We start from the raw sequence: 27,757 nt of genomic DNA on the forward strand, positions 1-27,757 counted from the left end.
CTTGGTGCAATTTTTTTCTGAATGATTTGTCTGTTAATTCACAAATATAACACTAGACATTGTCTTGATCAATAAGTATCCTTTCTCATATCATTTAATTAATTAATAAATGGTATGTAATTGCATATATATATATGTTATATACAATAATTGATTATAAAAACAAACATATTATCCATTTCTTCCCACCTTTCTCCTTTACCAGAAAGAAGACTGAGAGATCTTTGACAGAATGAGTAATCGCTTTTCTGCCCTGTAAGCCAGCGCACTGTCTATGGGTGGTGCACATTAGCAACTACATAGCCATGTCTACAAACGACTTGTTGGTACGTACGTTTATGTTCAAATGGACATAGTTCTATTTCGTAATATGTCCACAACCGTGCGGTTCTATTTCGTGCTATGAGATTAGGGTGGTTTGAGTCTTCGTTAATTGGAAAGTTTTAGCGGAGATTCGAACCACTTGTGGTTTGAGTCTTCGTTAATTGGAAAGTTTTAGCGGAGATTCNGTGGTTTGAGTCTTCGTTAATTGGAAAGTTTTAGCGGAGATTCGAACCACTTGTGGTTTGAGTCTTCGTTAATTGGAAAGTTTTAGCGGAGATTCGAACCACTTGTGGTTTGAGTCTTCGCTAATTGGAAAGTTTTAGCGGAAATTCGAACCACTTGTGGTTTGAGTCTTCGCTAATTGGAAAGTTTTAGCGGAGATTCGAACCACTTGTGGTTTGAGTCTTCGCTAATTGAAAAGTTTTAGCGGAGATTCGAACCACTTGTGGTTTGAGTCTTCGCTAATTTGAAAAGTTTTAGCGGAGATTCGAACCACTTGTGGTTTGAGTCTTCGCTAATTGGAAAGTTTTAGCGGAGATTCAAACTACTTGCGGTTTGAGTCTTCGCTAATTAGAATGTTTTAGCGAACAGCTTGTGGTTTGAATCTTTGCTAAGTCGCAATATTTTAATGAATACTCAAACAACATTTGATTTGATGATGTTTGCGTGATGCCGGCACGTTGGCATCATTTTGTTTGCTTGGAAAAATTATATAAAATTTTGCATAGAAAAATCTTAAAGCTTTTATTGTAAAAGTAGATCAGCGAAATTTCAAAAATTATAAAAACATAAAGTTTATTAAAAGTTTTACATAGAAAATTATTTTGCCCGGAAGAAGATGTTTGTTCACATCTTCTCTGTTATCTTAATATTTGGCAATTAATTGGTCTAATTTTGCGCATTTCGAAAATGACACATCTTACCTGCGTTTCGATATATATTGCCAGTACTAAAAGTCTATATTTCACGTCACATGTGATATAGATTTTCTGTACTGGCAGTGAACATCGGAACGCAGCTTTTGTCATCTTACATCGTGGTCGCTGCCATCGCGTTGTAGCCGCAACCGAACACGAATCACGGGTAACAAACAAACAAAAGGGGTGACAGATGTCAAAGAGCTGGAAAAAATGATCGATACACAGTGGTTTGAATGTATTTAACCGTAAACAGAAATTAAAATGTCTTCGAATGCCAGAAAATCGCCACAAATTGAAGATGTAAGATTTATATTTTGTTATTTGTTTTTGCAATACGTACTAACCTAAATCTAACCCCATAATTTGTCAACTTCTTGAACATTAGTATGTTAAAATTGTTGCTGCTTTGAAACAAATGAAGAGTTTATGTGTTGCATGTTTTTCTAGTTAATCTCTACTGAAGATGACACTTTGGGATCCTCTATAAGTTTGAGTGTTGGAGAGAACTCTATACGCATAAAAGAAAAACCTAATGTCAAAGAAAATGAGCAGATGATAGCTGATAAGAAAGATGTGCAAGATAAATGGTGGTTAAAAAAACCTGAAACACGTTTAGAAGTTTTGAGTACCAAGAATACTGATGCAAAGATGAAACATTCTCCTACTCCTACTTCTGAAGTGAGCTCTTCTATGAAAGAGTTTCTTGAGAAGGAAAAAATGTGCAAAGTAATTATTTAAACTCATATTACTTGGTTTATTGTGTTAACTTTTTATGTATTTACAAGCTTAACCTTCCTTTGTTTTAAATTACTTATGTTTTTAATATGTAACTTTTAAACTTGTAGGCAATGTCTAAAAGTGAAGGAGAAATGAAAGACAAAGATGATACCTTATGCGATATACTTGCATCTACAGCTTTTGATAAGTATCCATCAGACTTTGAAAGTAAGTTTTTATGTAACATCTAAAGCTTTGCAGATCACAATATTTGCAATTATTTAACTTATTTGTTTCATATAGATGCTACCGATGAAGATATTGGCAGTATATTAGAGGAAATGAGCAAAATTGCTGGTGCATTAAGTCCCAATTCAGCCCCAGAACATACTAAGTCTGGAGCTTCCAGTAGGAATCCTACGGAAGAAGAGAGATCTGTGGAAGAATTATTAGAAGAAGCTGAAAAACTCGTGAGAAAAAACAGTACTACTCTGTCAAAGAGTTTATCCAAATCTGATACTCTAGTGCCAGAAAATAATGAAAATGGAAGTTTGAACAGAGTAAGGCAGTTGGAAGATGACATCTTCCAACTGATAGAGGAAGAAGTACACAAAGAAACGGAGAAAATAAAAAAAAGTCCGAAAAACGAGAAAAAACGAGAAAACAGTCCCGGCTTCGATATCGTCTATGAGAATTTGAAACCACCAAAAACTCTGGAATTTCAGAGAAGAAAGTTTGAGGAACAACGAGTCGAAATATCCAGCAGTTCTGACTTGGACGATCCGATCGAGAGACATTCCAAGTCCGAAGAATTGAAGAGCACGAAGAAAATGGAAATGGACAAAGAGAATTTACAGAAGGAAATCACTGACGTGGATAAGGATTTCTTCGAAGATCTGTTGAGAAGGTCCAAAGAGAAAGTAGAGGGCGGAATGTCTGGGAGTTCGAGTTTCGGGCAAGAAGATTTCTCTCACTTCCTGAAACTACTTCAAGGACAGAACATAGACAAAAAAGAGCTAGAATCAAAAGAACCTAATACAGTGTACAATCTCTTTTTGAAATCCACTAATGGCGAAGTAATATCGGCTACGGAGAACCAATTAGCTAATGGCAAAACTCCGGAGTTTCCAGAAAAGGAATTTTCTGAGATATTAGAAAGAGAATTGTCACCGGCTAATAGTGCGCACGTAGAACACGAAATTAATGAAAGTGATTCTAGTGCAAGCGAAACTCGGCCTAAACGAGCACTAGATTCTTTGTTACCTGATACATTTCTGAAAAATTCTCACAAAGAATCGAAGAAATTTGCATCAAAACACGTGGAGAGTAATAAAAATGTAGAAGACAATAAAAAGATAGTTAATTCAGATGGCGAATTTTATACAGTAGGATTGACACCGAGGTTAGAACTGTTCGCGGATGCGATACCCAAACTTATGGCTGAAAAATTAAAAGATGAGAATATTGTGAAGGAAAATGTTGAAAAAACAGATTTAGCGAACAAGGAATCCGCGATCTCAGAAATGACGGTCGATACAGGAGTAGAAACGGCACACGCTGCTAAAGTATCGAAAACTTCTAAGGTAAGTCATCAAGAATCCAAGCCAGGTCCAAGCGTTTTGAAAAAATCAGTTTTAAGTGTTGACACACTTAAAACTGATCGCGTTGTCAGTGCACCGAGCAACAAACAAGTGAAGAAAGAGATTAGATTTTGCAAGTCCAAGAGCTACGATCAAATATGTCAGCCTCCTCTAAAAACTTCTCTTGAAAATATTAGAGTTAAGACGTCGGATGTGTCTAAAAAATCTGTAAATTCTGTTTCCAAAAAGTTACAGATGATAAAGCCAAAAGTGCAATCTCGAACGATTGCTAAAACCGCATCAAAGCCTAACGTGTCTTTGAAAGTGAGAGAGGGAACGGATCCTATTGTTGGATCCACATCCAGTTTACCGGCTGCGTACAAAACGTCTCAGTTGAAGTCACCGGACAGTTATAGAAAAAATATATTGGCTGCTGGTGATTCAAAGCTGAACGTGAAACGCGATTGGGAGATGTTATGTCGCGAGGAGAGACATAAAAACACGCTCTTGAAACAGCAGTTGGAATCTGAGGCAAAATTATACAGGAGTCAAATTGAAGAAATGCGTACGTCTTTCGAGGGAGAATTATTCGCTTTGAAGAAACAGAACATTATTCTGAAAGCGAGGGTTGACGAACTCTCTCTGAATGAGAAGCGTGTGGAAGTTCCCGTTAAAAATGACACAAAGATCACTCTTTTGGAACAGGAACTGGAGAAGCAGGAGAATCTCATCCGCGCTTACGAGACTGAAAATAAAAAACTTATGCAAGATACGAAGCGTATGCAGGAAGAGCTGAGAGTTTTGCAGTCTAAAGAGAAGAACACAGTATCTGAAGCGAACGATGTGCAACAGCTTATCGATCGGGTGAAAGATCTTCAAGAGGAAACGTTGAAGCTGAATTTCGAGATTACCGAGCTGCGAGAGAAAAATGCCGATTGCCTGCTGAAGAATGACGACTTGACACAACAGAACAGTTTGCTTACGGACGAATTGGAAATGTTTAAAGATCAATTGAGAGCGAAGAACAACTTTATCACTGATAAGCTGCAAGTGATGACCACCTCGGAGTTAGATCTGAAGAAACAGATAGAGGATTTAAGTATCAAACTGAGCTCGAAGACGGAGCAGTTGCGAGTTGCGAAGCAGGAACTGGACCGAGTTCAACAAAACGTTTTGCCGTTGGAAAAAGAATTGTTAGAACTTAGAATCAAGGAGGGGAATCTTCAGGAGAAGTTGCATATAAGTAAGAGCCACGTTGAGCGCGAAAAGGCTCTGAGTCAGAAACTAAAGGACCAGGTTATTCTTGACAACAAGAAAATTCTAGATCTGAACAGACAAGTGCGCGAAATGGAACGTATATTGAAGAGGAAGAATCCCGATTCTATCTCGGCACTTATACTGACCGCCAACTCGGGCCAGGAAAAGATCGGATCTGAAAAGGTAAAACTACTGGAAGAAAGAATAGATAGTCTGGAGAAAGAAATTAAAACTAAAGAGGATGTTGCGCAGCAGAATCTGATCGACTTGCAGAAGAAATTCTCCAATATGAAGGAAAAATACGAGGCGCAAGTGACGGAACTGGAAGCGAAGCTGTTTGAAGCGACCGCGAAAGAGCGCAAGTTGTACAACGACATGTTCACGCAGACAACGATCAGGTATGTTGAAAACAAGAGCGTGGAGACTAACAAGAAAGACGACAAAGCATCAACGATAGAAGACAAGAAAGATCCGAAAGCGATCAAAGTCGGACCGAAGTCACAAAATCCAAAAGAAGACGCGCATCTTATCGCTACCATACGAGGCTTGAAGCTAGAGATCACGAATAAGGATAAGGCGATTTCGAAGATAACAAAGGAATGTCAGGAACTTCAGAAGACGAACAGAAGATTGCAGAAAGAACGGGAGAAGTTACTGAACGATCGTAGAAGCTTTAGGAGCATGGATTTCGACAAAGTGTTTCGCGGGACGAGAAACGGTGAAGGAAACGATCAGAATTCGAATGTCTATCAGAACGGACACGTCTCCGACTCGCAGAGGTTATCGTCATCGACGACGAAGCTGTACGATCCGATGCAGTACACGGAGAACGGCAAAAACGGAATAATTAAAAAGTTGACCAATGAAAACGACATCTTGAAGGAGGAGCTGAGCAAAATGAACAAAGACTTCATGGCTCTGAAGAGTAAGAGGCTGCACGACTTAAATCTCCTGCAAGAAGAACACGAGCGAGAGATGGCTACTCTTTTGAAAGAGTACAGCGTCAAATTCGGAGATTCTAAAGTGGTAAAGTTACAGGTTTGTAACGCTAAGCGTGCACTTGGCTTGTTCTTTATTTTGTTTGATTTTCGTCTAGAGTGGCACGTAGAATTTGCATAGAACAAATCTTTACTCATGTTTTGCTTAGAATATGTTTATTTTGAACAAACAACTGCTTCGCTTATAATACGTTTGTTCATCATTCACGAGAAGAAGAAATAACAAATTGTTTGTCATAATTTTGTTATTAACAGGGTCAGATCAATACTCAGGGAGCAGTCATATCGCACTTAAAGGAACAAATCGAAAAGCTCAGGGATTACAAGGAACAAGTGATCGTGTTGAAAGCCGAAAGAGAACACTTAGAAAATAAAGTGAAAACGTTGACCGAGAAGGTCAAGTACCTTTCAACGCCGGTACGTAGAGAATCACTCGATTATTAAGACAATGTTTAATGTAAATTGTTCCTGCTTCAGGAAACAGAACAGTTGCAACTGCTGCAGGATAAGATTACGATTCTTCAACAACGGCACGAAAGTCGAGAAATGACTTTGCAAACATTAGTTCGTGACTTGTTGAGAAATCGCACGCAATGCAAAGATTGTAAGAATGAGAAAGGCAAGAATAGGCAGCTCTGCTATTTTAGGCAGGAGCTCGACAATATTCTGGCAATGCTGCAGGAGATTGCTAACGTCCATTGATATCGCTGAATCGAGAACTCGTCACGAAATCTTGATTCGTCATCGAATATTGTGATAATATTGTGACTTTTACAGGAGTACGTAAAAATCACGTATGTATCCTAGATAAAATTCGAGAGAGTTAGATACTTAAAATATCGTGAAGGTATAGAGTACGTAAAAAATCAATCTGCGTTTTGTTCACGAAACGCTCAGCCAAAATATGTAGTCGATGCTTTCATCGACTCTTCCGGATCGGTGAGAAATATTATAACTATAATGCGTTGTAATTGTAATTTGTTTTCTTGCGTCCGTAATACCGTTCGTCTGCGAGTTCCTGTCCGTCAGCATTGAGTTCGCGAATGATTCGGTAGACTCGAATCACTGCCAAAGAGAAAGAAACGCTACCGTTAACTAGCAGTAGCGCGAACAAATCCGCATAATTAGAAATTTATATACATATATATTTTTTCTTTTTTTCTTATTTCCCGTCGCCAATTTCGTTTAGACACGTGTAACATTTTAGAACATTGACCGCTGTTCCAGAAAGTATTTTGTTTAATTAAGAATTTAGTTTTACTCATAACAAACCGATTATTTTTATGATGCGAAATTTTATTTATTTATTTATATATTTATTTTATAGACTACGAATATATATGACTGCACAGCTGTTTGCAATGTCCTTTTCTATTGATATTGCACAGCTCGTTTTCATTCCATATACTTATTATATTGTTTAGCACGATTGAGAGGGAAGAAAAATAGAGCGAATAGAAATATCTTTGTAAGGATTTCTTCCACGCAGTTAAACGGTATCTAGTTTTATACGAATAATTTTTTCGAGACTTAGCTGTACATAGACGTTACAAGATAAGCCGCTGTATTTTTATTTTGGATGACAATCCACAGCGGTTTATTCGCGCGATCAACGAAGTCGAGTCGACCTACTCGACTATATCATGTATATCCTACATCGTAATAATATATAAGCAGTCTATAGTTTGTTACTATTGTTGCCAAGCTTAGTTGGTGATTTTAACGATCTCGTCGTTGTAGCTCTCTGTACGCGTTAGCAATAAACGCAAAGCACATCGCACAAATTGACGTGGCCGAGATCCGAGGAATATAATCAACAAAATAAAAGTACCTATCTTTTCGTATCTCTTTTTCCACGTCCGTCGATAAAAGTCTGCATGTCCTTTCGAGGCAGTCGTCATCTCCTCCCAACTTTCGGGACTCGGTCACGTTGAGATACTCGCAATTACGTGTTTTTTCTAAATAGATTTAAGCTCGTCACATACAAAATTGTACAAAATCCAAAAATTATAACTTTAATAAACTTAATCTCTTTTTGTCTCGTCATACAAAATTGATACTTTTTCTAGCGACAAGAACATTTCTTTTATTTATCTTTTAAATGATATTTTGAGACAACAGTCACAGTTGTCAAGAAAAATAGTTTGATATAAATATAATGTTAAGTAAAAAGAGGTTCTGTGTTTAGGAAATAACATTTAGCCAGTTTAACTACGACTCTAATTATTTATTCACATAAAATATACATATATTTTCTAGTCACAACTTCTCTACAGATATATATATATATGAGCTGTACATTACTATATGTTCTAGTCTTGAAAACACTACATCGCGCAACATAATTTTTAACGTAGACAAATAGATAGATAAAAAAATCGCAGGTCCAGAGAGTAGCAGTTTTCGGTGCCATTTCGGTGGTCAATTATCTCTTTAGTTTACCAAACTAAGAAACGTAGCGCTTGCTGCGTTATATTATTGCTGAAACAGTCATAAAATTATATCATTGATAATCTTATAATATGCTTTTATGTTTTGAGAATTTAATTATTTTTCTGAAAAAAAAAAAAACTAAATTATTATAAATTAATTTATATTCTGTGTTACATAATTCTAATCGACACATCTTACCCAATGAAAGACTTCTTGCCGTAGAGAGAAAGCCCATAAACGGTACAAAGACCCAGAAGAAAAGCTTGTCTTAGAAAATCGTACGTAACAGAATGGTTGTGAAGTCTAAAATCCTCAATTATTTTGGGAACGATCTTTCTTACTTCTATATTCTTGTCGGCGCGCATGTCTTGCAAGTTTCGTGAGTCCGATCTCTTGTCTGATAAACGAGAGATTCGACTCTCGAGAAGTGGCCTGGAATTCACCGCACGCTTTATTCTTCGCATCGCGATCGAATTGCGCAATTCAGAATTTTGTTCTAAACGTCGATTTTGAATTCTGGATTCGTGCAATCTTGAGCTCTCGTCAGTTCTTCGATCGATCGATCTTTGTGTCGAATCAAGAGCGGTTCGTTTCTCCAACATCCTGTTGCGAGAAGCCCGCGATTCCAAGTTTCGTTCCAAACGTCGATTTGCCATTCTGGATTCTTCGCGCGATCTCGAGCTGTCGCCGATTCTTTGCTCAAACGATCTTCGTGACTCGAGAGTAGATCGTCTTTCCAACACTCTTCCGCGAGAAAGTCGCGATTCCAAGCTTCGTTCCAGACGCCGATCTTCCATTCTCGATCGTTCGCTCAACCTCGCGTCGATTTTTCGTCCGGTCGATTTTTGCGAATCTCGAGCAGATCGTTTCTCTACCATCTTTTCATAGGACATTCGCGAGTCCAAGCGCTGATCCCGCGTCTTATATTCTTCACGCGATCTTGAGTTATCGATTCTTCTATCGGATCGTGAATCGAGTCGCGCTGAATCTGGAGCAACACGTCGCTCTAAAACTCGTCTTTCCAGAATCTTCCCGGACATTCGTCGCTCAGTTTCGCGGAATCTTTGAAGGACAGTTTCTCGTTCCTCGCGAAATCGATATAAGCGATTCGTCCTTTCTCGTCGCGCCAGAGTTAAATCTCGTCCTTCTGCTGGAGAATTGCGCGAGCTGCGACTTCGTTGATCCATCGAATTACGATCGACCGATCGGGAAAATCGAGCTTGTCTTTTTTGATTCGCGTTTTCTTCGAGATCATTATAACGTGATCGTGAAGAAACAGATCTAGATTGTTCCCCAATCGCTTTATTTCCACGTGAATCTTGGCTTCTCTGCGAGAGACTGACTCTTTCTTGACGTAAATGCTCAGGCGAAACTTGCGACGTTGCTCGATCGAAAGATCTTTGATCGGTAAGACGGTCTTTGCTCTCGAGTTTTCGACGTCCTGCATGTTGCATCTCGCGACGTTTTTCCATAGTACGAGCCAAGTTTCTACGCTCGGAGGATTTGCGTTCGCTGGATCTTTTGTTATCAACCGATCTAGCTTGCCTACGAAGAGTTTCACGACCGACATCGTTGACAGTCAGCCGTTCTATTGATCGTGATAGCGATCGACGATCGTTAGGAATGACAAGATTATCCCGATAATCCCTGGCAGCAGATCGTGATGTGTGTTCCTGATTTGCGACGCGAGCAAGAAGAACGCGACGATTTTTCAGAGATCGTTCTCGAGTTTGAAGATTGAGATCCTCTCGCGAGACAATTGCCGAACGGTTAAGGAGAGTCCTCCGACGACTGAATCGTTCTGATTCTCGACGTTCGATCGCGCGTTGTTCAACAAATCGAGATCGATGGTCGCGCATCTCAGATCGGCCATCTACACGATTTCGCGTCAAATCCCGATATTCGCGACGGTCAGCTGAACCTGCACGAGATTCTTGCCGATTAGTGTTGCTTAGAATTCGTCGCTCTATCGAAAGTGATGTACGCTCGTGAAGATCATTCGTACGGCGCTGACGATTTGGAGAAACCTGCCGGTTCATCGATTGTTCTGCCCGATTTTGCGCGACTTCATTGAGCCCGTGTCGTTCCGTAGATTGCAACCGCCGATTATTGAATCGATTGGCCGAACGGCGCTCGGAATTAAACAATCTATTGTCGGCTGAACGACGATCGGTTGCCCGGTTAGACAGATCTCGCGATCGAGAGAGTCGAATGGCGGGATCGTATGAGCTCCGAATGTCGCGAGATCGCACGATTATGCTAGATCGGGATTCCCGAACTCGATTGGCAGATTCGTCATTAGACACACGAGTCCTCGATCTTGAAATCCTCTTGGTCTGTAACAGATCTCGATTTCCGGACGATTGTCTTGTTTCCCGCGAGCTGAGCCTTGACGAGCGATCGAGACTCTTCGATCGGGAAAACACAGTTTGTCGAGATATTGGAGATACTCTGGATACTTTGATTTCATTAACCGGTCTCAAAATTTCTTCTGATACGCTAGTCGAAGGCATTTTGGTGAAAGGATTCAAGTTGGGACAGGAGTCCGATCTAGAAATAATGTTTTCTTTTATCACGTTTTTACTAGAAGAAGATTTAAAAACAACTCAAGTGCGATTGTTTTATCAACAATAATATAAAAAAAGTACTATATTCTATTTTATTCTTACTCATGCGGAGCTTGATGAATGAGTTCAGGTCCCGCGAGACTGCCAGCATGTCCTTCCCTATCTCTGGACACCAGTCCTAGCGTCAGACACGCCAGCGATACTATCAGGAGTCCAATGTAATGCCAGGATCGTACGGGCAGCACTACGTGGCGTATACGCCTCATGCTGTCGCGAGATTAATTTTTATGATAAAATTTACGATAAAATATGCATTTCCGAATTAAAAAAAAACACTTTCTAAGTTTTTTATTCTTCCGTTTGCAAAATATTTAATCTTGAAATCCCGAAACATTACGTACTAGATTTTATACTCTAGAATGTTTTGCAACGAGAAGTTATTTACCTGAGAAACTTGAGACTCTGTCGTGACCAAGATCACCGAACTGCGTCGAGAAATATTCGATGAGTTCTTCGAAAATATTTCCAAGACCGAGAAGAAGTGCTCTTCCTCGGTGCTCTGGAGACCTGCTGACGCCGGACGTCCCGAAGGAGCGACTTTTATACTCCGCGGGACTCCGCGTCGTAATTCGATAGAAGCGCAATTTACCGCTTATCAGCGGCGACCACATGGTGCCTCATAGATCGCCGTGAACAAAGCGCGGGCGGGCAATATGTGTGTTGCGAGCGGAAAGATTGGAAAGCTGCGACATAGAGTTCGTGTTAATCAATTGGAAAATTGCAAACTGAGCTATCTGCGTAGTACCGATTCACATGTGTTGCGTAGGTGTCTTTTGAAATCGCGTTCAAGTCCTATTTCGCGAAAGATAGTTTTTCTGAATAAAACTAATAAGTGTAAAATTTGCTTTAAAATAAAATTGATTAGATATATTAAAGAAATATTATTATAGTTTGGGTTTGTATTAATTGACAAATTAGTTTTTTTAAATGTAAATCTTTCTAATATATTTTTTCATATAATTTATTATTATTTATAATAAATATTTATATAATATAATTTATTATTATTTATATATTATATTAGCAGATTATACTAATTTTTATATAAATAATTGTACATTATTAAGATAGTTTTTTTTATTGAAAAGAGGATTGAAATAAAATACAAGAATGTACAAGGTTTATAAACATTTATTTTTATACAAAGCATGTATTACAAAATTAAACATTACTAACGAAAATGTACGTCTCGTATAAATATACATTGGTAATATATACTCACATATATTTACACATGTTATATATATTATATTATATATTTCTATATATATATATTTTTTTTTTTTTATTTTTCTACGTCTATTTTATACGTCTAGTAGATGCCAAATTGATGAAAAGTTTTCATAAAGTTTGTGTAATTTTCCTTACAAAGGAAAATTGACCAGCGCAATAATCGTTTACATTAATAAATTAAACAAGAAAAGTTATAAATTCAAAAATATACAGGAAACTTCGTAACTTAGGGAGCAATATTGTATATCATATTCGCATAATTGACAGTGCATTCGCGCGCGAATCATATTTGTCATGCAACACTTGTTACTGACTGTCATTGACTAAACGGTTTAGCATCTTAGAACACAACAATCATTACGAAGATGATAGTAACCAGGTTTATCACGAAAATGTGAAAAACTTGAGGAACATTAGACGAGCCGGAAGTACTCTTCAAGTTACTGCAACTCGTGTCATTCGATTCCGGAAGCGCTGTATAGTTGGGAAAGTTTTGAATATCTGCCGGCTAAAAAACAATTCATTAAAAAATTGGTTTTCTATAATTAGTTTTATATAACAACGCGAAAAATTAGCTTTATGTTTGAGACGAAACAAAGTGCTTTTACTTACCAATGCTAATTTGTCGTCTTTCTTTCTGCAGAATGTCATATGTCTGCCGTGATACAGAGTTTTTTCTATTGATCTAGCGAGCAATTCCTCCGACCATGGCAAAGCCAACATATGTTCAGCCATAGTTCGTCCTAAACATTAAAAAACAACATCACAATTAAAACTTCTAAAGTTGTTTACGTTGTGTAGTTTTTATATAAATAGCGGAGAAAAAAATATATATTTGACTTTTTTATAATCATCTTACAAACATCTACCTCGGAATTCTTCGGGTTCTTCGATAATGAGTCGCGTGAAGATATTATCGCTCTCGCGTTCTTCTGTGTAATCTTTCATCGCTCTTAACGCGGACTCAGCTTCTTTAATGAGAACCTCGTCGATCTTGTCCGTCGTTTCCGCGATGGGATAAGAAGAGAATTGTTGCTGATTGGTCGAAGATGAAGCCGAGTCAGTTCTAGAATAATTTACAAGCATTTGACTTGAAAGATAATTTTTTAATGAAAAGATTTTGGTGACTATGAAATTTGTAATAGAAGATTTGTACATATAAAATTAAATTATATTTTATATACAAAAATATTAATTTAGAAAATATTGATTTTACGTATAACTTTTATGAAAAAGAAAACAAAAATTACCCTATTGTTAGGAATAGTTTTTCCAGATGATTCATTGTCATTCCCTTGAAACTCTTCACGCCAAGAGTCTTGAAAAGATCCTTAACAGGCGTCATGCTATAACAGGCAGCAAGAGACGTTTTGGGATAATACACGACAAATGCTAGACACATTTCCTGGGAAGCCGCATAACCACCTAACGTCGGTTTCGTTCTATCTAAAGTGCCGTAAACGCATTCTGCGACGAGCTCGTCGCCACGTAACACTTTCACTTCTTTCTCTAAGGTGTGAGATTGTTGATAATCAAAGTCGAAATGATTGTCTTGAACTATCTTCGGCAATTCTTTTCCTTGCCGAATATGCTTCAAGCTGAGACGGCGACCGGCTAAATGTGAGTGCAGGACGACAGATACAACATTGATGCCGTTGACAGGGAACATCTAGGAGAAAATTTAAAATTACTTCGTTAATTGATACCTTTATATACGTGCTATAATTTTATTCTCATAAAAATGTAGATACTTCAAAATGCTAAAATAAAAAAAATAAAAAAATTACAAAATAAACTTTAATATTTTTGTGAGTTCAAAAAAATTTTTTTTCTATAATCGTCAATTACCGTGTTCGTGCAATGGGGAGTGCAATATCCGGCGGTGGCGTACTCCTTTTGTTTGGGAGGTATCATATGCAGGGGACTTACCGCCACGCCAGCCACAAGAATACCTGCTTCCTGAGGACGAAGCCTTGGAGTCAAATGAAGTCTTACGCCGCTGCTGTCGATTACCTTCCTCAGGCTCGGATTATTATAGTGAACTTCCAGCATATAATATGAGTTATTGCGATGTTCTGCAATAGGTACACCCACGTGTTCTGGCAACCACTCTCCTGTAATAACAAATATTATTACATTTGTTATTATATTCTCTTATCAAAAACAAAATGAACAAAGAACATAATTTGTACTTTGAAGAGCTTTGCCCGCGATTTTATAATATGTAGAAAAAAATTAGATAAAATTTTATTGATATTTTATTTTTGATTTATTTTAATCGAATTCGAAAATTTTGTGCAAATTACTCCACACTGGACAGTGAGTCGATTGATCTTCGTCATACAACTATGTTCTCACTTTGCAAGTAATTTACCTTTACTGCCGCGAGCCCAAGCGAGAATGGGCTGCAGACACGTTTCCCATGCCGCCGGCATCGTTTGGCTGTAGCAATCGGTACCGACAAGTCTGGCGTGCTCTCCAAGAATCGGATCCGTCGATGCGCACTCGTACAGGATCACGTGATGGACCAAATCTTCATTCGCCTTCTCTATGATCGGTGTGTACTGAAACCCCATAAATAATGCATAAATGCAGAGAGAATCCAAAATCGATTCGCCTCGATTATCTACTTTTTCGAAACTCGTGCGAAATTGCTCAATTATCTATTTTTGAGAAGATCATGCTTGAAAAGCTGTCAATACGAAGATTGAGCTTGATGAGAATTTTACGAGAGGATCCTGGAAATGATTATGATTCTTTCTCCCGCGAGATCCCATTGACAGTCAGTAGACGTCTGAGTATATGATATACGTGTGTGTGTGTGTGTGTGTCTTGTCGTTGTGTGACATCATTCCGGACCTCTTCTTTATTCTAATGACGAGTTCACGTCTCACGACGTCCGGCATGAATGACCGTGATTCGTGAAGCACATACGGATAAGCCCAACCTTTGCATTCCATCAGCCGTGGAACATTCACGAGAGATTCGTGTTTCTACTCGAGAAACCTGTTAGCAGGAATTTGCATCGTCGTGCATACTCACCCCTATCATGTGATGTTTCTCTTTCGAGACAATCGGTGGGACCTTAAAGATTTTGCACCAGTAGATCGTGTCCTTGCTGTCTGAGACTTCGAACTGTTAAAAAATAGTATTAAGTTACTTACAATTTGATTAACTCACAACTAGATACAAAGCAAAACTAATAACTCGCAAAAATTCTTCTCATTTGCTTTAGACGCGTCACATAACAATATGATTAACATTATTAATATTTGTGCCATTGTTTCTCAATTCATTAAAATACGCGCGCGAATAGAAACCACTAAGTTAAATTATCTAAAGCTATTAAATTAATGAAGATAATAATAAAAGAGTTTCTCAATAAAAGATCTTACTTTGTTGAGCTTTACGTCCCAGTGATGCACATTGTGAATCTCTCGCGGTGGCGAGTGTGCCGCAGCTGTCTTTAGCCTCAGAGCCTTACCACCTCGTTTATTCTCGTGCCACACCGGCGTATTCAATTCTGGATCGTTCTGATGAAGGGCCCACAACACTCTGATTGTATCTCCCTGAAAACGCACGAGTGGATGTTTACAGAGGCAATGTTATGTTCGAAAAATACTAACTTATGGAAATTACAGCGTGTTATAGCTTTGTACATTTGTTTTACGGAATTTTGTTTCACGACGAATATTATCTCAAACAATGAACTGCACGATCGCAGTCAGAATCAGATACATCAAACGGCGAGTTACGCCACGGCGAAGAAGGACAGACGGCACGCTAAACGCCTAAATACCGCCCCAGGAATTCGAGGCAGCGAGACTCAAAGGCTCCTCAAAGTTGCGGGATCCCTCGGACATAAATCGAAAGAGGATACTTCGTGAATTCTATGGAGCCTCGACAGTTGTACAGTAAATCTTTTGAATTGTATGCGTGTGCTTTCTCACTCTCTCTTTCTTCGAATTTGCCGTAGAGAAAAATGCGTACGGAAGTTTTGTTTTCTTTGCGTGCGTTTTTTTAGTTACAAAGTACCGGATTAGAGATAATTTGGCGTTACGAGGAGCATTAAATTTTCTTAACTCCGTTGCGTTAATACACGCTTACGAATCACCATACGCTATCCAGACAGCTATTTTCAATTACGTGTATAATAGTTTTGCGAAACGCTTTCGAAAATTCAGGATCTATTATCTTAAGATGAAAAAAGATACCTTGAAAAAATCATAATGTAAATACCTAGATGCTGCTTGTGTCAAAACAGAAAGAAATTATATTTTTAAATTACATTGCAAAAGACTTACCGTGAGCTGGTGATCCTGAGGATCGCACGTCTCCCAGTTCCTGACGAACGTCACGGTGGTGTGGGTCTCGTTTTGGGAACCGCCGAGCACTCGAACGTCCTGGGAATTGTCGGTGACCGGCGCGGCATTTACCTCTGTACCGTGCGAGTCCTGGAACACACGAAGGAGAGAGAGAGAAAGACGTTAGAATTGTTGACGTCAGGGTTCAACGTGCTCGTCGAAACGAGGCCCGCAGGCCCCAAAAACTCGTATTGGACGAGAGATCGAGAGCTTTATCGGGTCAGGTGAGCGCCAGGTGTTCGCATATACCGTGAACTGGAAGACTTGAGTCCCTTCCATTCACGTAATTTGTTCTCTCTGTCCTTACCTACTTTCTCTTTTACTTTGTCAAACAGTATGAATATACGTTATCCTCCAATATAACCGTGACTTTGTCATTCGCACTATTTAGTGTTCACCAGCGTGACTTTTCGTCACAATAGAAAGAATATTGATATCGTAAAATAAATCACTTCCCGAATGTATACAAAGTGACACACAATTGCTTTCATTGAATGTTTTCTCTTTTATTTTTAATTTTGCAAGTGCAAAAATCAACTCCAAATTTACTTTGTGGAATTAAACGTGATGAATCTGAAACATCCTGTGAGCGATTATGATTTCATGAAGATAAAAAACGAACGTGTGCAGAAACACGGGTCGATATTACGGTGGCGATAAGGTGCGGAAAAGAGAAGAAAGAAACAATTTCCCAGCTGTCGTGCTAGCGCACGCGAATCCGCCGAAGGGAGGCCGCAGGCGTTTGGGTCTGTTGGATCCCGGTTACGGTGGGCCGCTCTCGTACATTCGCTCTCGTACGCGAGGCAGGACGAGAGGCCCCGAAGAAGGGAAGTCTCCTTCCTGCTCGTAATGAATCCGAATAATTGCCGGAGCGTCAGTCATGCCTAGTGGAGTACTACTGTGCCTCGCGTAACAAGCACGTGCAGAAAGGAAATAGTAATAAGGGTTCGAAACGTTGCCGAGGAACCGGTGGAAATGAAAAGCGTGAGGTAATGAGACGAGAGAGAAAGAGAGAGAGAGAGAGAGAGAGACGCTCATTAACATGTAAACAACTTATAAAGTATTCGCGAGATATCACCAACGGAAGGATATTCAAATCATACATTTTCACGAACACGAACAATCTTTCCAATGCACTTATTGTTACCTGATAAAAATTTTATTCGGAATATTGTGTACTTATTGCTTATTGTCTAAAAATTTGTTTTAACGAAACAACATGTAATGCAACAATCTATAAGTTGAAAGACTCCACGTAAATTGTGTGGACTCTCACGTGCGGGGTTAACGGCCAATTATCGATCTTCGATCATTGATAAGCAAGTCTTAATTACAATGAGTTTTGCCCATACCAGGAACAATCTTTGAATGTCATAATAATACACGTGCAGAAATCTTCCCGGAAGGTTCTACATGAATCTTTTTTTATCTCGATCAGCAGCAAATCCCACATTGCGCGTGTATTTTGTAGAGTTCAAGTACGTTCTCATGTACTTTTGCGACGGTATTCTCATGGCATCCGGATATTCTCATCGCCATCGAGCTAATTAGTTAGCCCTGGCGAATTGTTCGGCAATTAAAAAGTCTGAGATTTCACAAGAACTGTTTTAATTAATTTCTATTTAAACGTTATACAAAAATTGGTTCCCAAGAATGAGACATTAAGCTAACTCGGTAATTATGTATAATCTGTCTTCATTTATTGAGAGTCCATGTGCTTTTTGAGATTTTGATATTAATTTAAAACCAAAGCCATAAATTATATACATCACGTTTATTAATTTATCACATCGAAAAACATGGACTCATTATTTTAATGTATTCGCACATCCTCATCAGCTAGCTTACAGTTTTCCGCGAATAAGGTACGATAAGGGCGAGATTAGATCGTAAGAAGGAGCAATGACACGCTATCTCGCGAAAGCTAATTTATATGAAACAAATTCAAACTACGCACCGAGCGGCTCGGCCAGCAAGCATCTGAAAACCAGTTATAATTTAGGTGTTCTCGGCTATAGGAAAATCTAATCGAGAAAAAAGAGAACTGAAAGAGAAAACACTCTCGTTTCCCACGGTGGATTATCGCGGGACGTCTCTTTCGCGCACGAGACAAAAAATGCCACAAAGTGGCTCGATCGTTAGAGAGACGATGATATTATGCAAACGATCCGTCGAGTGACTCGGTTATTCTTGCAGGCACCTGATTTTCTGCGACTGAGTCACGACGCGACGGTCGGCTGACAACGACGAGGAAGCCGTGCGTCTCGGTTGTCCTCGATTTAGAAATGCGTTACCTCTAACGCTAACAAACCCGCGCCGTCAACGGTGTTATTACCCCGTAATCCCAGGCGCGAATAACAATATGCCACAATACCTAACAATAATTGTTATTTTAAACCTCTTTAGTCGCTTAGATATGAAATCGACGACTTTATCGGAGCTATGTAGTAGATCGTCAAGATTTAAAAGCCGCATTTCGAAAGGCACACAAGTCTAGGATGCGGAAAATTGATTCGGCGGATGTGACGTCACGGATCGGCACTTTGCGTTTCCTCTGCGAGAGTCTCCTGAGAGGCTTCCTCACACGCAAGTTCTCTGCACGTAAGGCGTTCCCAAGACCGGAAAGGATACGGATCCTTGATGAACGTGTGTGACAATCTGTGAATCCTTCATCATTTGTTATTCTTTTTTCATACCGTAACTAATTGATGTTATTTATCTTTGAGTGTCTGAGATACAGATTGTATAGAGATACAAAGATTTTTGCGCGATAAACAACGTACTCAAACCGGGAGAGACAAAGATCTCTCTCTTTTAAATCCTTCTCGAAAAGTAGTTTAAAAATTCTCTAAAGTAAAAAAGATATCGATCCGTTGGATTACATTGAGGATTATGATTGGTATCGCTGAGTGCTTCGACGTGGGATAAAAACAGGTCTCACCTTCCCGCGGTTTTGCGTCGCACAATGCGAGCGTTGGAAAAATGCGATCCCGTCGGGATGTTTCTGGGACACGAGATCTTTAAAATCTCGGTCGCGCGCGTTCGTTTCACGAAATGTTTTTCGATCGATGCAACGCGCGACGTTCACAGAAGAAAAAGAAAACACCGCCGCTTTATGCGCTCAAAGGTGGTTCCCATGGATCTGATGGAGAAAAACGAAGGAATTTCTCCGAAGAGGCGCCACTACGAGAAGCTCGCCAGGTGTTTTGGTGATAGCTTCTTCTTCTTTCTTTCTTTATTTTCTTTTCTCTCTTTCCTGTACTTCTGAATATGTGCATTTGGGTCGCTTCTCCTCTCTTCCCGCTCTCCTCCTCTTTTGCTCTTCTGTATCTTTCTCTTTCTTACTTATTGGTGAAACCAACAACATTTTCTATCCTTTTCTTCTTTCTTCTCTTTTACATGTATTCGGTACCTAATTCCCTCTTCTTTTAACCTTCTTGCTGTCGAATCTCTTTTTTACCACCTGGCAGAACAGCAGCTGTGGTAGCGGGCAAACGAGGTTTCCTCCTCGAAGAAGGAATAAAGGACTTCTCTCGTGTCTTTCGGAAACCCCGGAGAATCGAAGTGGTAGTTCGTCGACAAATTTCGCGCGCACCTCGCTAACAGATTTATCGTTCTGTGAATTAAGAGACATGCAAGTTTGATTGTAGAGAGAAATTAAATGTGCGAACTTGTCTAAGTGACAAATATTAACGGTGGTTTAATTGTCGTCAAAGAAAATTAACTCGTCCAAATGGAGAGAGAGAAAGAACTCTATATACAGTGATATTTTTATATTATATGTTATATCTTACAGCTTCCAATATACGTATACATTTTCAAAGAGCCACGCAGTGCAGAGAAGAGCATTATTCAAAATTCGAGTTTTGACCGAGCGTTCGTTATAGAAAAATCATTTTGTTTTTTTGTTTTTCTTCATGTGTTCTCTGAACTGGTTTACTTAGGTTTTTAGGTGGAAATTATTATTCCGTTAGCTTTTTTTAGTCGCGATTTCGGTCCCGGTTCTCACGTGTCGCAATTCTTGGCGTCGATGGTGCGCGCACGCGGTTACGCGCAATTACGCGCGGCGAGTCGTTAAGGCTCATCGTGGCCGGTTTTACGAGCGGTTACGCGGAATAATAATCAACGAATTAAAATGCGGTGGAAACCCCTTCCCTTCGCTCCCGTCGTTCTGGTTTACTCGGGGGTGCGCGAATCCGCAATTTGCTGGCTGGATTTCGCTTAACGACCCCTGTGGTTAATGCTTTAACCATACACGTAGAATTTTCACTCTCACTGGTTGCACCGATCAAAGTAAAGTCATGCGCAAAGCGCCTCCGGTCGAGACTAATGACACGTAAAGTTTTGTAATTAAGATTTCGTAATTCTCTTAAAAATACATTGCCCCGATATTATATATTTAAAATATTACATTATAATAAAAATTAATAAGTTCCGCAAATTGTTAAATAATATATCACATTGATTGTTTCTTAGAAAAATATGGTATTTACTGCAATGTTATAGGTTTAAAATTCTCTGCAACATAAAAAATAAGCAAATTGTGGACATTAAAAATAGTCACGGAGCTAGACAAGCATCGTTGAAACAACGCTTCTGCGAACCAGTTTCACGGGCTTTCGATTGCTAACAACACTAATTCGCTCCCCTTTTCTGAGTGTTGTTTTCGACCCTGGGGGCAAGGCGGAGCACGAAAAAGAGGGCCCCGTAACTCTCATCGCGCTGCTACGTATTACGGGTAACCGGTGCGAACGAAAAAACGTAACAGGAAGCATAGAACTGGATGACGAGTTTCTCGAGCGTATTTGAAGTGATGTTATCTTCAAAGTCATACTGATCCGAACTATTCTTCTTTTGATTCTTGCGCAATATGTACTATTGCGATCCTCCAAGCGTTACTCTTTTTCTATTATCAATTTTTATCAGTGCGGATATATAATTAATAGAGAAAGAGAGAGAGAGACGGATCTCAGAGAAATACTTCGTGAGCAATACATTGTTCCGGTGCACGAGAAAGCGCAGTTAGTATGGCAATGAACAATGTCATTCTCAAACATCTGAAGAAATAAAAAACAAATATTTTAGAATTAATGCAACTTGGTTTTGGATTTTTTTTCAATGATAACAAGTCAACGGCAGGTTGTTTTTACGCTAGCTCGCAAAATTATCGAAAGGGACACAAAGTTTCAGATTACGAGACAGGATAAACGTACGATTCACATGCATACGCAGTTGAAGGGTAGTTCTCCGTGGCTGGACAAATGGCATGTACCGGACGGTATTTTATTCGGCCAGGGTGGACCGGTTCCGCGACGCGAGAACCGTAAATCATCACCGCCGGATTATGTCTCGGCTCGGACGCGGAGAATGCTAATAAGCGTCTCGCTCGCTTCGTTTATCAACAATGCAGAAATTTCATTCGGATTATCAGATAACCGTTGATCAACTCTATAATCGATATATTTCCGTCCGGCGTTCCTTCTTGATTGCCATTTTTGTTGCATTTATTCGAACGTAAAGTATTGAAAAGCGTGTTTCTATTAAGAAAAAAGAGACATAAAACAATTTATTAGAAAAAAAAAACAACCTATTACAAAATTCGCGTCTAAAAAAGCACAAAGACAAAGTGAGCGCCGCCACTAACAATAAGTACGAGGCTACTCTTAATCCGTGAAATATTCTTTCCGTTCGGCTAAAATCCTCTTTCGTCGTCTCTCTCTCGGTCGTCGCAAAGAACCCGTGGTTGTAATGCGTGGAATGAGATAAAGCGGCAGATCCAAGAGAGGGCGAACGTCGCGAGGAAGAAGAAAACGCGAATAAAGAGAGCAATGACTAGCGACGAGCAGACGAATTCTTTGGCAAATTTCCAGTTCTATATGCTCTAAAGAAAGAAAGAGAGATAATAGCCATTATCGCGGGTTATTGTTATAAAAGATGTCTCGTGACGCTTCAATCGCACAATCATATAAAAAAGTAGTATAGATTTCGAATCTTACATGTTAATAATTTCATACACAAGTCGCTTTTATACAAGCGTTAGTTATCATTTGTGATCAATTACATTAATTGAATACCGTTCTATTCCTATTGAAACCATATTTCAATTTTTTACGTATCTTTCAATCTTGTGTTTTTTACGTGATAACTATTGTTAATTTCGATATTATCCGAGACGCATTAAGGATTTTATTTTTGTCTTTCTTTGACATCGCGCTTTGTAAGAAGATAGCGCGGCCGAATACCCACGCGAAAGAGGGCGACGTGAAGTGGGACTGGAAAAGAACGAAAACGTGTTGACCGGGTGGTAGAAAACGAACAAGAGGATTCGTCCAGGATAATGAGAAAAAAATCGCAGCAAAATCGGGTATGAGGAGGTGAGGGAGGACGAAGAGGAAGAGGATGAGACCCCGACCATGCACCGTTGCGCTCGACCATCCATCCGTCTGTCCGTCCGTCTGTCGGACGAAGCGTTCCGGACAGACCGTCTGAGCCCCTGGGACCGAAGAATAGACAGATCGCAGATTACGTACATTTCAGATTCACTCGCGCACAGCGATTCGTATTTTCCGGCGCTATAATAAATTACGATCGTAATCGTCGTGTACGCGCATGCAATGTCGGTCACACTGGACAACAATGACGACAGCTGTCTTCTCTTCCTTTCCTTTGCTGTTCGCTACCGATCCAGTAGGGCCCATTCACAAACCTCCCGGCGAAATCCTTCTCCGCGCGTCGTCATGAGTTAATAACGTTTAATTAATTATCGGCGTCATAAGTACTTTGGTCTCTTTTTGTGCATTATTTATTGATTCTGCTTCATTAACGATGCATCATAATGTATCGCGATTCTTGTTTTCTCTTTCTAATTCAAAAACCAATATTTAATTCAATAGCGCTGCATCTCACGTGCGTTCGCCTTTAATCGACCAAGTTCATTAAAATGCCCTCACTTCGATGTTCGGGAAGCCTCCAGGGTCCGAGATATCACGTATTGCGATACACACATCGCTCGGCACGTTCATCGGGCCCAGTACTATCCTTTCATCCTTCTCGCGGCAGCGATGTTCAAAGATTCGCACACAGCCCCCCGTCGATGATGTCTGGAGGCCTTGACTGGGGCCCCTTCGGACCTAACTCCGAAGTCCGGCGGGCTTTCTCCTCATCCCCTTGCCGCCGATCTTCACACGACTACACTTGAACACGCAAATTCACACACGCATCTTTACACTGGCGCACAGCGTTGAGTGTGTATCCTTCGCCGCCGGCACCTCCGGGCCTTCGGGGTGTTTGAATCCGAATGCATGTAGATGCATCTCTCATCTCATTCGTGCAACAGGTACGCATGTACAGTGATATTTGTCAAGCACGATTATGAAGCGCCGTGCTTACGTGCTTTTACGTGTGTTACCGGCAACGGTAACAAATAGTCACCTCAACGGGGAGGCTCGCTCTTTGTCGATTATGACCGCATCCTTGTTTCAAAAATTGACTTTTGTTTTCTCTCTCTCTTACAAAAAAAAAGTCCGACTACGATTAAGATAATTAAACATTTGTAACATTATATGTATGATAATTATTTGTACACATCAAACTCTTATGTATTTTTATATAACAGAGTTATATAAAAATTGCATCTAGTTAAGTTATTTTGTCGGGAGATTTACAGTTAATCGAGGTAAGAAGGGCACGAGGGTAGATCGATCGCATACGCCGAAAAAACGTGCGAGGAAAGGCTGCTGGTCGGACGTAAATTTATCACGACGTTATCTCATCTGTTGTGGAACCACGTTCGTTAATTTTATCCTTTCTCTGATTCATTTCTCGCCTCTTCTTTCTTCGTCATCTCTATCTCCGGTATACTTTCTTATTCTTTCCAACCTTCTTGTCATCCGGTCAAGGGATCAGGTAAAGCGACTCGAAAATCCAAAGTGGAGTTAATGTCTCCTCGGCAAGAAGACATTTTTGCGTGAGAGAGATTTTTTGTCGATTTGCGATCGACAACTTCTTGATAACGAAGTCCTGGGGAAACAGAATCGATTCGTCTTGCGCCAGAAAGAGAAGAAAGAGAAAAACGTTCTTACGAAGTCGAGGAACAAGAAGTTGTCGAGAAAAATTTTAGTGTTCTCCGACTTCGTATTAAACAGAACGTACATCGCTGTCGGGAGGAATTTCTCGGCCGATACCGGTCGCGCGCGTCGTCAGGCGTAATGGATATAAATTTAATTAAGATTAGGATTTCGAAGAAGGGCTCGAGTTGAAAAGCAGGTTTTCTGAGCCTGGACCTACGTCGTTACACGGTCCGGTCCTTTCTTCTGGTGCACAATCGCCAATTAAATCGTTTTAAAACGAACGTGCCGTTTTTTCTCTCGAGATTTCATTATCGTGACATTGTGTTATTAAAATTACGTAATAACAACTATACATTATACTCTTGCGGATTAATAGCGTCAATTTTTCGCACTGTTTTTATTTTTATTAGTTTCTAATTGAAAGTTTTTTATCAAATATATCAATTTTTCGTAAAAAAGTGAGCTGCTCGGCATGTATCTGGACGAAAACGACAACAGTTTTATCGACCGGGACGCCGTTAATTAACGCTTCTCATTAATACGGATCGGTTGCGCGCGCGATCGGACGGACGGGCTTCCCTTTCGAAACCGATTTCGTCGTTCAAGCGAAGAGATGGGGTTCTCGGGATACTCGCAATACTTCTTTTGTTCTCTCCCCTTTCTCTCCCTCGTTTTCTTGTCTCTTTCTCTCGCAAGTCCATCCAGGTTGCTGCCTCATATTCCTTTTCTTTGCTCCAACCGCCTTCTTAATCTTCCTTTAATTCCCCGGCTTTCTCGTTTCTTTAGTTCCTTTTTCCTCCTTTCGCTTCCTTCGTTTCATCTCTTCGTTGCGCTTGTTTTCTCTTTCTCTTCCTTCTCGTTTTCCTTCTTTCTTCTACCTTCGTCCTTCTCTTTGTTGTCGCTCCCTTTTTGTATACCATCTCTTCGCTTCGCGAATCTTTCGCCGGCTCTTTCGCCTTGCCGTGAAGAGAGAGATCCGCGCCGACAGGTTTCGAACTGTCTCGCACTGCTTTGGCGCGAAATCGCGAGCTCAGCAGTTCGTTTGTTCATTCTCGTGTGTGTTCTTTTTCCGTCGAAGATATTCCACGAGATCTTCAAAACTGAGAGTTTTTCTTACAATTTTAATTGTTTAATAGTTTAATTTATATAAGAAAAAACACTTGAGACATTCAACATTTTTATATACACTTAAAAATGCTGATTTATCTTTTTTGTATGACACGCTGTTATTTATTGTAATGACACTTTTTATAAATTTATAATTAATATACTTTTTAATTTTTTTTATTTAAAGACATTAAAAGTATCACCTTTTTGATAATCAATTTAATTATCAAGAGTTTAAAAAAATTAGAAAATAAAACGATAACAATGAAAATCTACTTTTTGTTGGGGATTATATTAAAATATGACAAATCTCTAAAAGGCATCTATGACAGATTTAGATAATACAGACATACGGGACCACTTGGTCAGCGGCTCGAAGTTATGCAGCTCCGATACCTTTTTGTTAACCGACCTTCCTTTTGGGACATCGAGATTTATCGATCAACGATCGTCCGAGAACGACATCGGGACAAAATTAGTTATAGAAAGACCGACTTACCAGCAGATTGACAGCACCGGTGTGATCGTCCACCCATATGAGCAGGATGTCGGCGCCCTTCATGTTGCTCTTCTCGTTGAAACCGATGCCCACGTAGCCCAGAGTCTTGGCTGTGACCCTGAAGGTCACTTCTTTGTCATACGAGGGATCCCACTCGAGAACGACGTTTCCGTCTTCGTCCAGCTTTTCGTATCTCGTGAAATTCAGAGTTTTCGCGCTTCTCTTAAATCTACCACTCATTATTTCACTTTTGATTTGCCTCTTCGTCTCTCGTATATTCTTTTCCGGTTTTTCCAAAAATGGAAAATACTTCTTTGGCACCCGATTGCCCAAAGGTTTCCTCTTGAAGCTCGGATTATCAAACAGCTGCGGATTTATCCGTTCGTTTGTGCTGATAATCTCGAATTGCGAGTTCTCTTTGTTTTCTGTTTCCTCTTCGACGTTCTTCCAATCCTTCTCTAAGATCTTCTCGTCGAGTTTCAAAGATTCGATAGTGAATTTGTCTACGTTAGTTTGATTGTCTAAAGTCAGAATTTTGTCCTCCAACGCTTTCTTTTCCGTTATGGGATCCCGAGATGTGTTCGATTCTACTTTGGATACAACTGTTGTTTCTTTGAACTGTTGGTTTTTCGAGAATGTTTGTATCGCGTTTAAAACAATCTTGTACTGATCAGGATTTAAGTGTTTATCTAGTGGATTGGGATGATTCAAAGCATCATTTCCATAAGGAATTAATACATCTGTTATTCTCTTGTTGATCGCGTACCAATTCTCGTCGACGTCCAATCGCTGCTTCTTGAAATTACCAACTCTGAGTACCGGTTCGGCCTCGACGTCTTCGCTCCTCTTTATTCTCTTGGAGACAGAATTCATAGGATACCGCCTGTTTCTGTACAACATTGTCCTCATCGTTTCATCCATGTGCTGGACGTAGAGATCCAGTAGATCGGCTTTGACCACCCAGCACACGATCAGCGTCACGATCATCCTTGCTAACAACATCTTCTTCCGCTTCCTTTTTCTCGTTCTGATCCTTCATACGATCATTTAAATGAAGTTCGCCGATTCGCGTTTTACTATCGGTATCATCAGTTTATCTTCTGTTTTTCTAATTAAGTTATAAACGTAACACTCTGTTGAGTAATTGAATTCAATTTGTCACTATCATTTTGTATTTGCTCGAATTTGAGGATAATCTTGCAAAATTTAATTATTAATTTATTGTAAACACAAAACTATTACAAAATAATTCTGTGAGGGAAAAACTTTTGTTTATTGTTTTCTTTTTTCTGGAAAGTTAAATCGGAAACTAATATTAAACTTGATTGATTGTCCACTTTGTGTAAAAAATTTAGACGCCTTAAAATATGTTTTCTGTCACAAATTCTCGTTAAGTCAATTTCCAACACACACGTCTAAGGAACAACCTTCCATACATGTTGCGCGCACGACAGTTGTGCCGGGACTAATTTAAACACGCGGCAGCCGCTGCCCCTGCAGATGCTTGCAGCTGCTTACCTGGCTGCGGTCCCCTTCCTTCAGGCCCCGGATACAGGGACGTATTGATTGTGGCAGACAACGGTTATTAAATCGCGCTGATATAATTCTTCTGATATATTTTTTCTGTTG

The 27,757-nt window shown here is 39.7% G+C and overlaps 3 protein-coding genes across 5 annotated transcripts; 1 reads left to right on the top strand and 2 right to left on the bottom strand.

Annotated features, from left to right (window-relative positions):
• The first annotated feature begins 1,380 nt into the window (after positions 1-1,380).
• Positions 1,381-7,828, top strand: LOC109853541 (centrosomal protein of 162 kDa). Of its 3 annotated transcripts, XM_020425762.1 has the most exons (7): positions 1,381-1,544; positions 1,692-1,970; positions 2,090-2,189; positions 2,265-3,544; positions 3,791-5,836; positions 6,052-6,213; positions 6,274-7,828. In XM_020425762.1, the coding sequence occupies exons 1-7, from the start codon at positions 1,506-1,508 to the stop codon at positions 6,496-6,498; spliced, it is 4,131 nt and encodes a 1,376-aa protein (XP_020281351.1). In that variant the 5' UTR covers positions 1,381-1,505; the 3' UTR covers positions 6,499-7,828. The 3 variants fall into 3 exon arrangements, with proteins under 3 accessions (XP_020281351.1, XP_020281349.1, XP_020281350.1); XM_020425760.1 differs by having other exon boundaries at positions 2,265-5,836; XM_020425761.1 differs by having other exon boundaries at positions 2,265-5,824.
• A 187-nt stretch (positions 7,829-8,015) lies between these two features.
• Positions 8,016-11,355, bottom strand: LOC109853530. The gene is made up of 4 exons (XM_020425745.1): positions 11,242-11,355; positions 10,899-11,063; positions 8,428-10,779; positions 8,016-8,277 (listed from the first exon to the last, which is right to left on the bottom strand). The coding sequence occupies exons 2-4, from the start codon at positions 11,060-11,062 to the stop codon at positions 8,235-8,237; spliced, it is 2,559 nt and encodes an 852-aa protein (XP_020281334.1). The 5' UTR covers position 11,063; positions 11,242-11,355; the 3' UTR covers positions 8,016-8,234.
• A 659-nt stretch (positions 11,356-12,014) lies between these two features.
• On the bottom strand, positions 12,015-27,582 carry LOC109853534 (MOXD1 homolog 1). The gene is made up of 10 exons (XM_020425748.1): positions 26,129-27,582; positions 16,394-16,543; positions 15,485-15,658; positions 15,132-15,224; positions 14,464-14,653; positions 13,938-14,203; positions 13,340-13,758; positions 12,959-13,155; positions 12,702-12,832; positions 12,015-12,597 (listed from the first exon to the last, which is right to left on the bottom strand). The coding sequence occupies exons 1-10, from the start codon at positions 27,128-27,130 to the stop codon at positions 12,430-12,432; spliced, it is 2,790 nt and encodes a 929-aa protein (XP_020281337.1). The 5' UTR covers positions 27,131-27,582; the 3' UTR covers positions 12,015-12,429.
• Positions 27,583-27,757: the final 175 nt, after the last annotated feature.

The sequence above is a fragment of the Pseudomyrmex gracilis genome, unplaced genomic scaffold (assembly GCF_002006095.1).
Source record: "Pseudomyrmex gracilis isolate BER0280 unplaced genomic scaffold, ASM200609v1 scaffold_50, whole genome shotgun sequence".
Lineage (NCBI taxonomy): Eukaryota > Metazoa > Arthropoda > Insecta > Hymenoptera > Formicidae > Pseudomyrmex > Pseudomyrmex gracilis.

Coding starts and splice junctions, on each gene's coding strand:
- LOC109853541 (XM_020425760.1), top strand. CDS start 1,506: ATGTCTTCGAATGCCAGAAAATCGCCACAAATTGAAGAT. Junction 2,190..2,264: donor GTATCCATCAGACTTTGAAA/GTAAGTTTTTAT, acceptor TGTTTCATATAG/ATGCTACCGATGAAGATATT. Junction 6,214..6,273: donor TCAAGTACCTTTCAACGCCG/GTACGTAGAGAA, acceptor TTCCTGCTTCAG/GAAACAGAACAGTTGCAACT.
- LOC109853530 (XM_020425745.1), bottom strand. CDS start 11,062: ATGAGGCGTATACGCCACGTAGTGCTGCCCGTACGATCCTGGCATTAC. Junction 10,780..10,898: donor ATTCATCAAGCTCCGCATGA/GTAAGAATAAAA, acceptor CATTATTTCTAG/ATCGGACTCCTGTCCCAACT. Junction 8,278..8,427: donor GGCAAGAAGTCTTTCATTGG/GTAAGATGTGTC, acceptor TGACTGTTTCAG/CAATAATATAACGCAGCAAG.
- LOC109853534 (XM_020425748.1), bottom strand. CDS start 27,130: ATGTTGTTAGCAAGGATGATCGTGACGCTGATCGTGTGCTGGGTGGTC. Junction 13,156..13,339: donor AAACTATTCCTAACAATAGG/GTAATTTTTGTT, acceptor AAATTATTCTAG/AACTGACTCGGCTTCATCTT. Junction 12,833..12,958: donor AGAACCCGAAGAATTCCGAG/GTAGATGTTTGT, acceptor TTTAATGTTTAG/GACGAACTATGGCTGAACAT.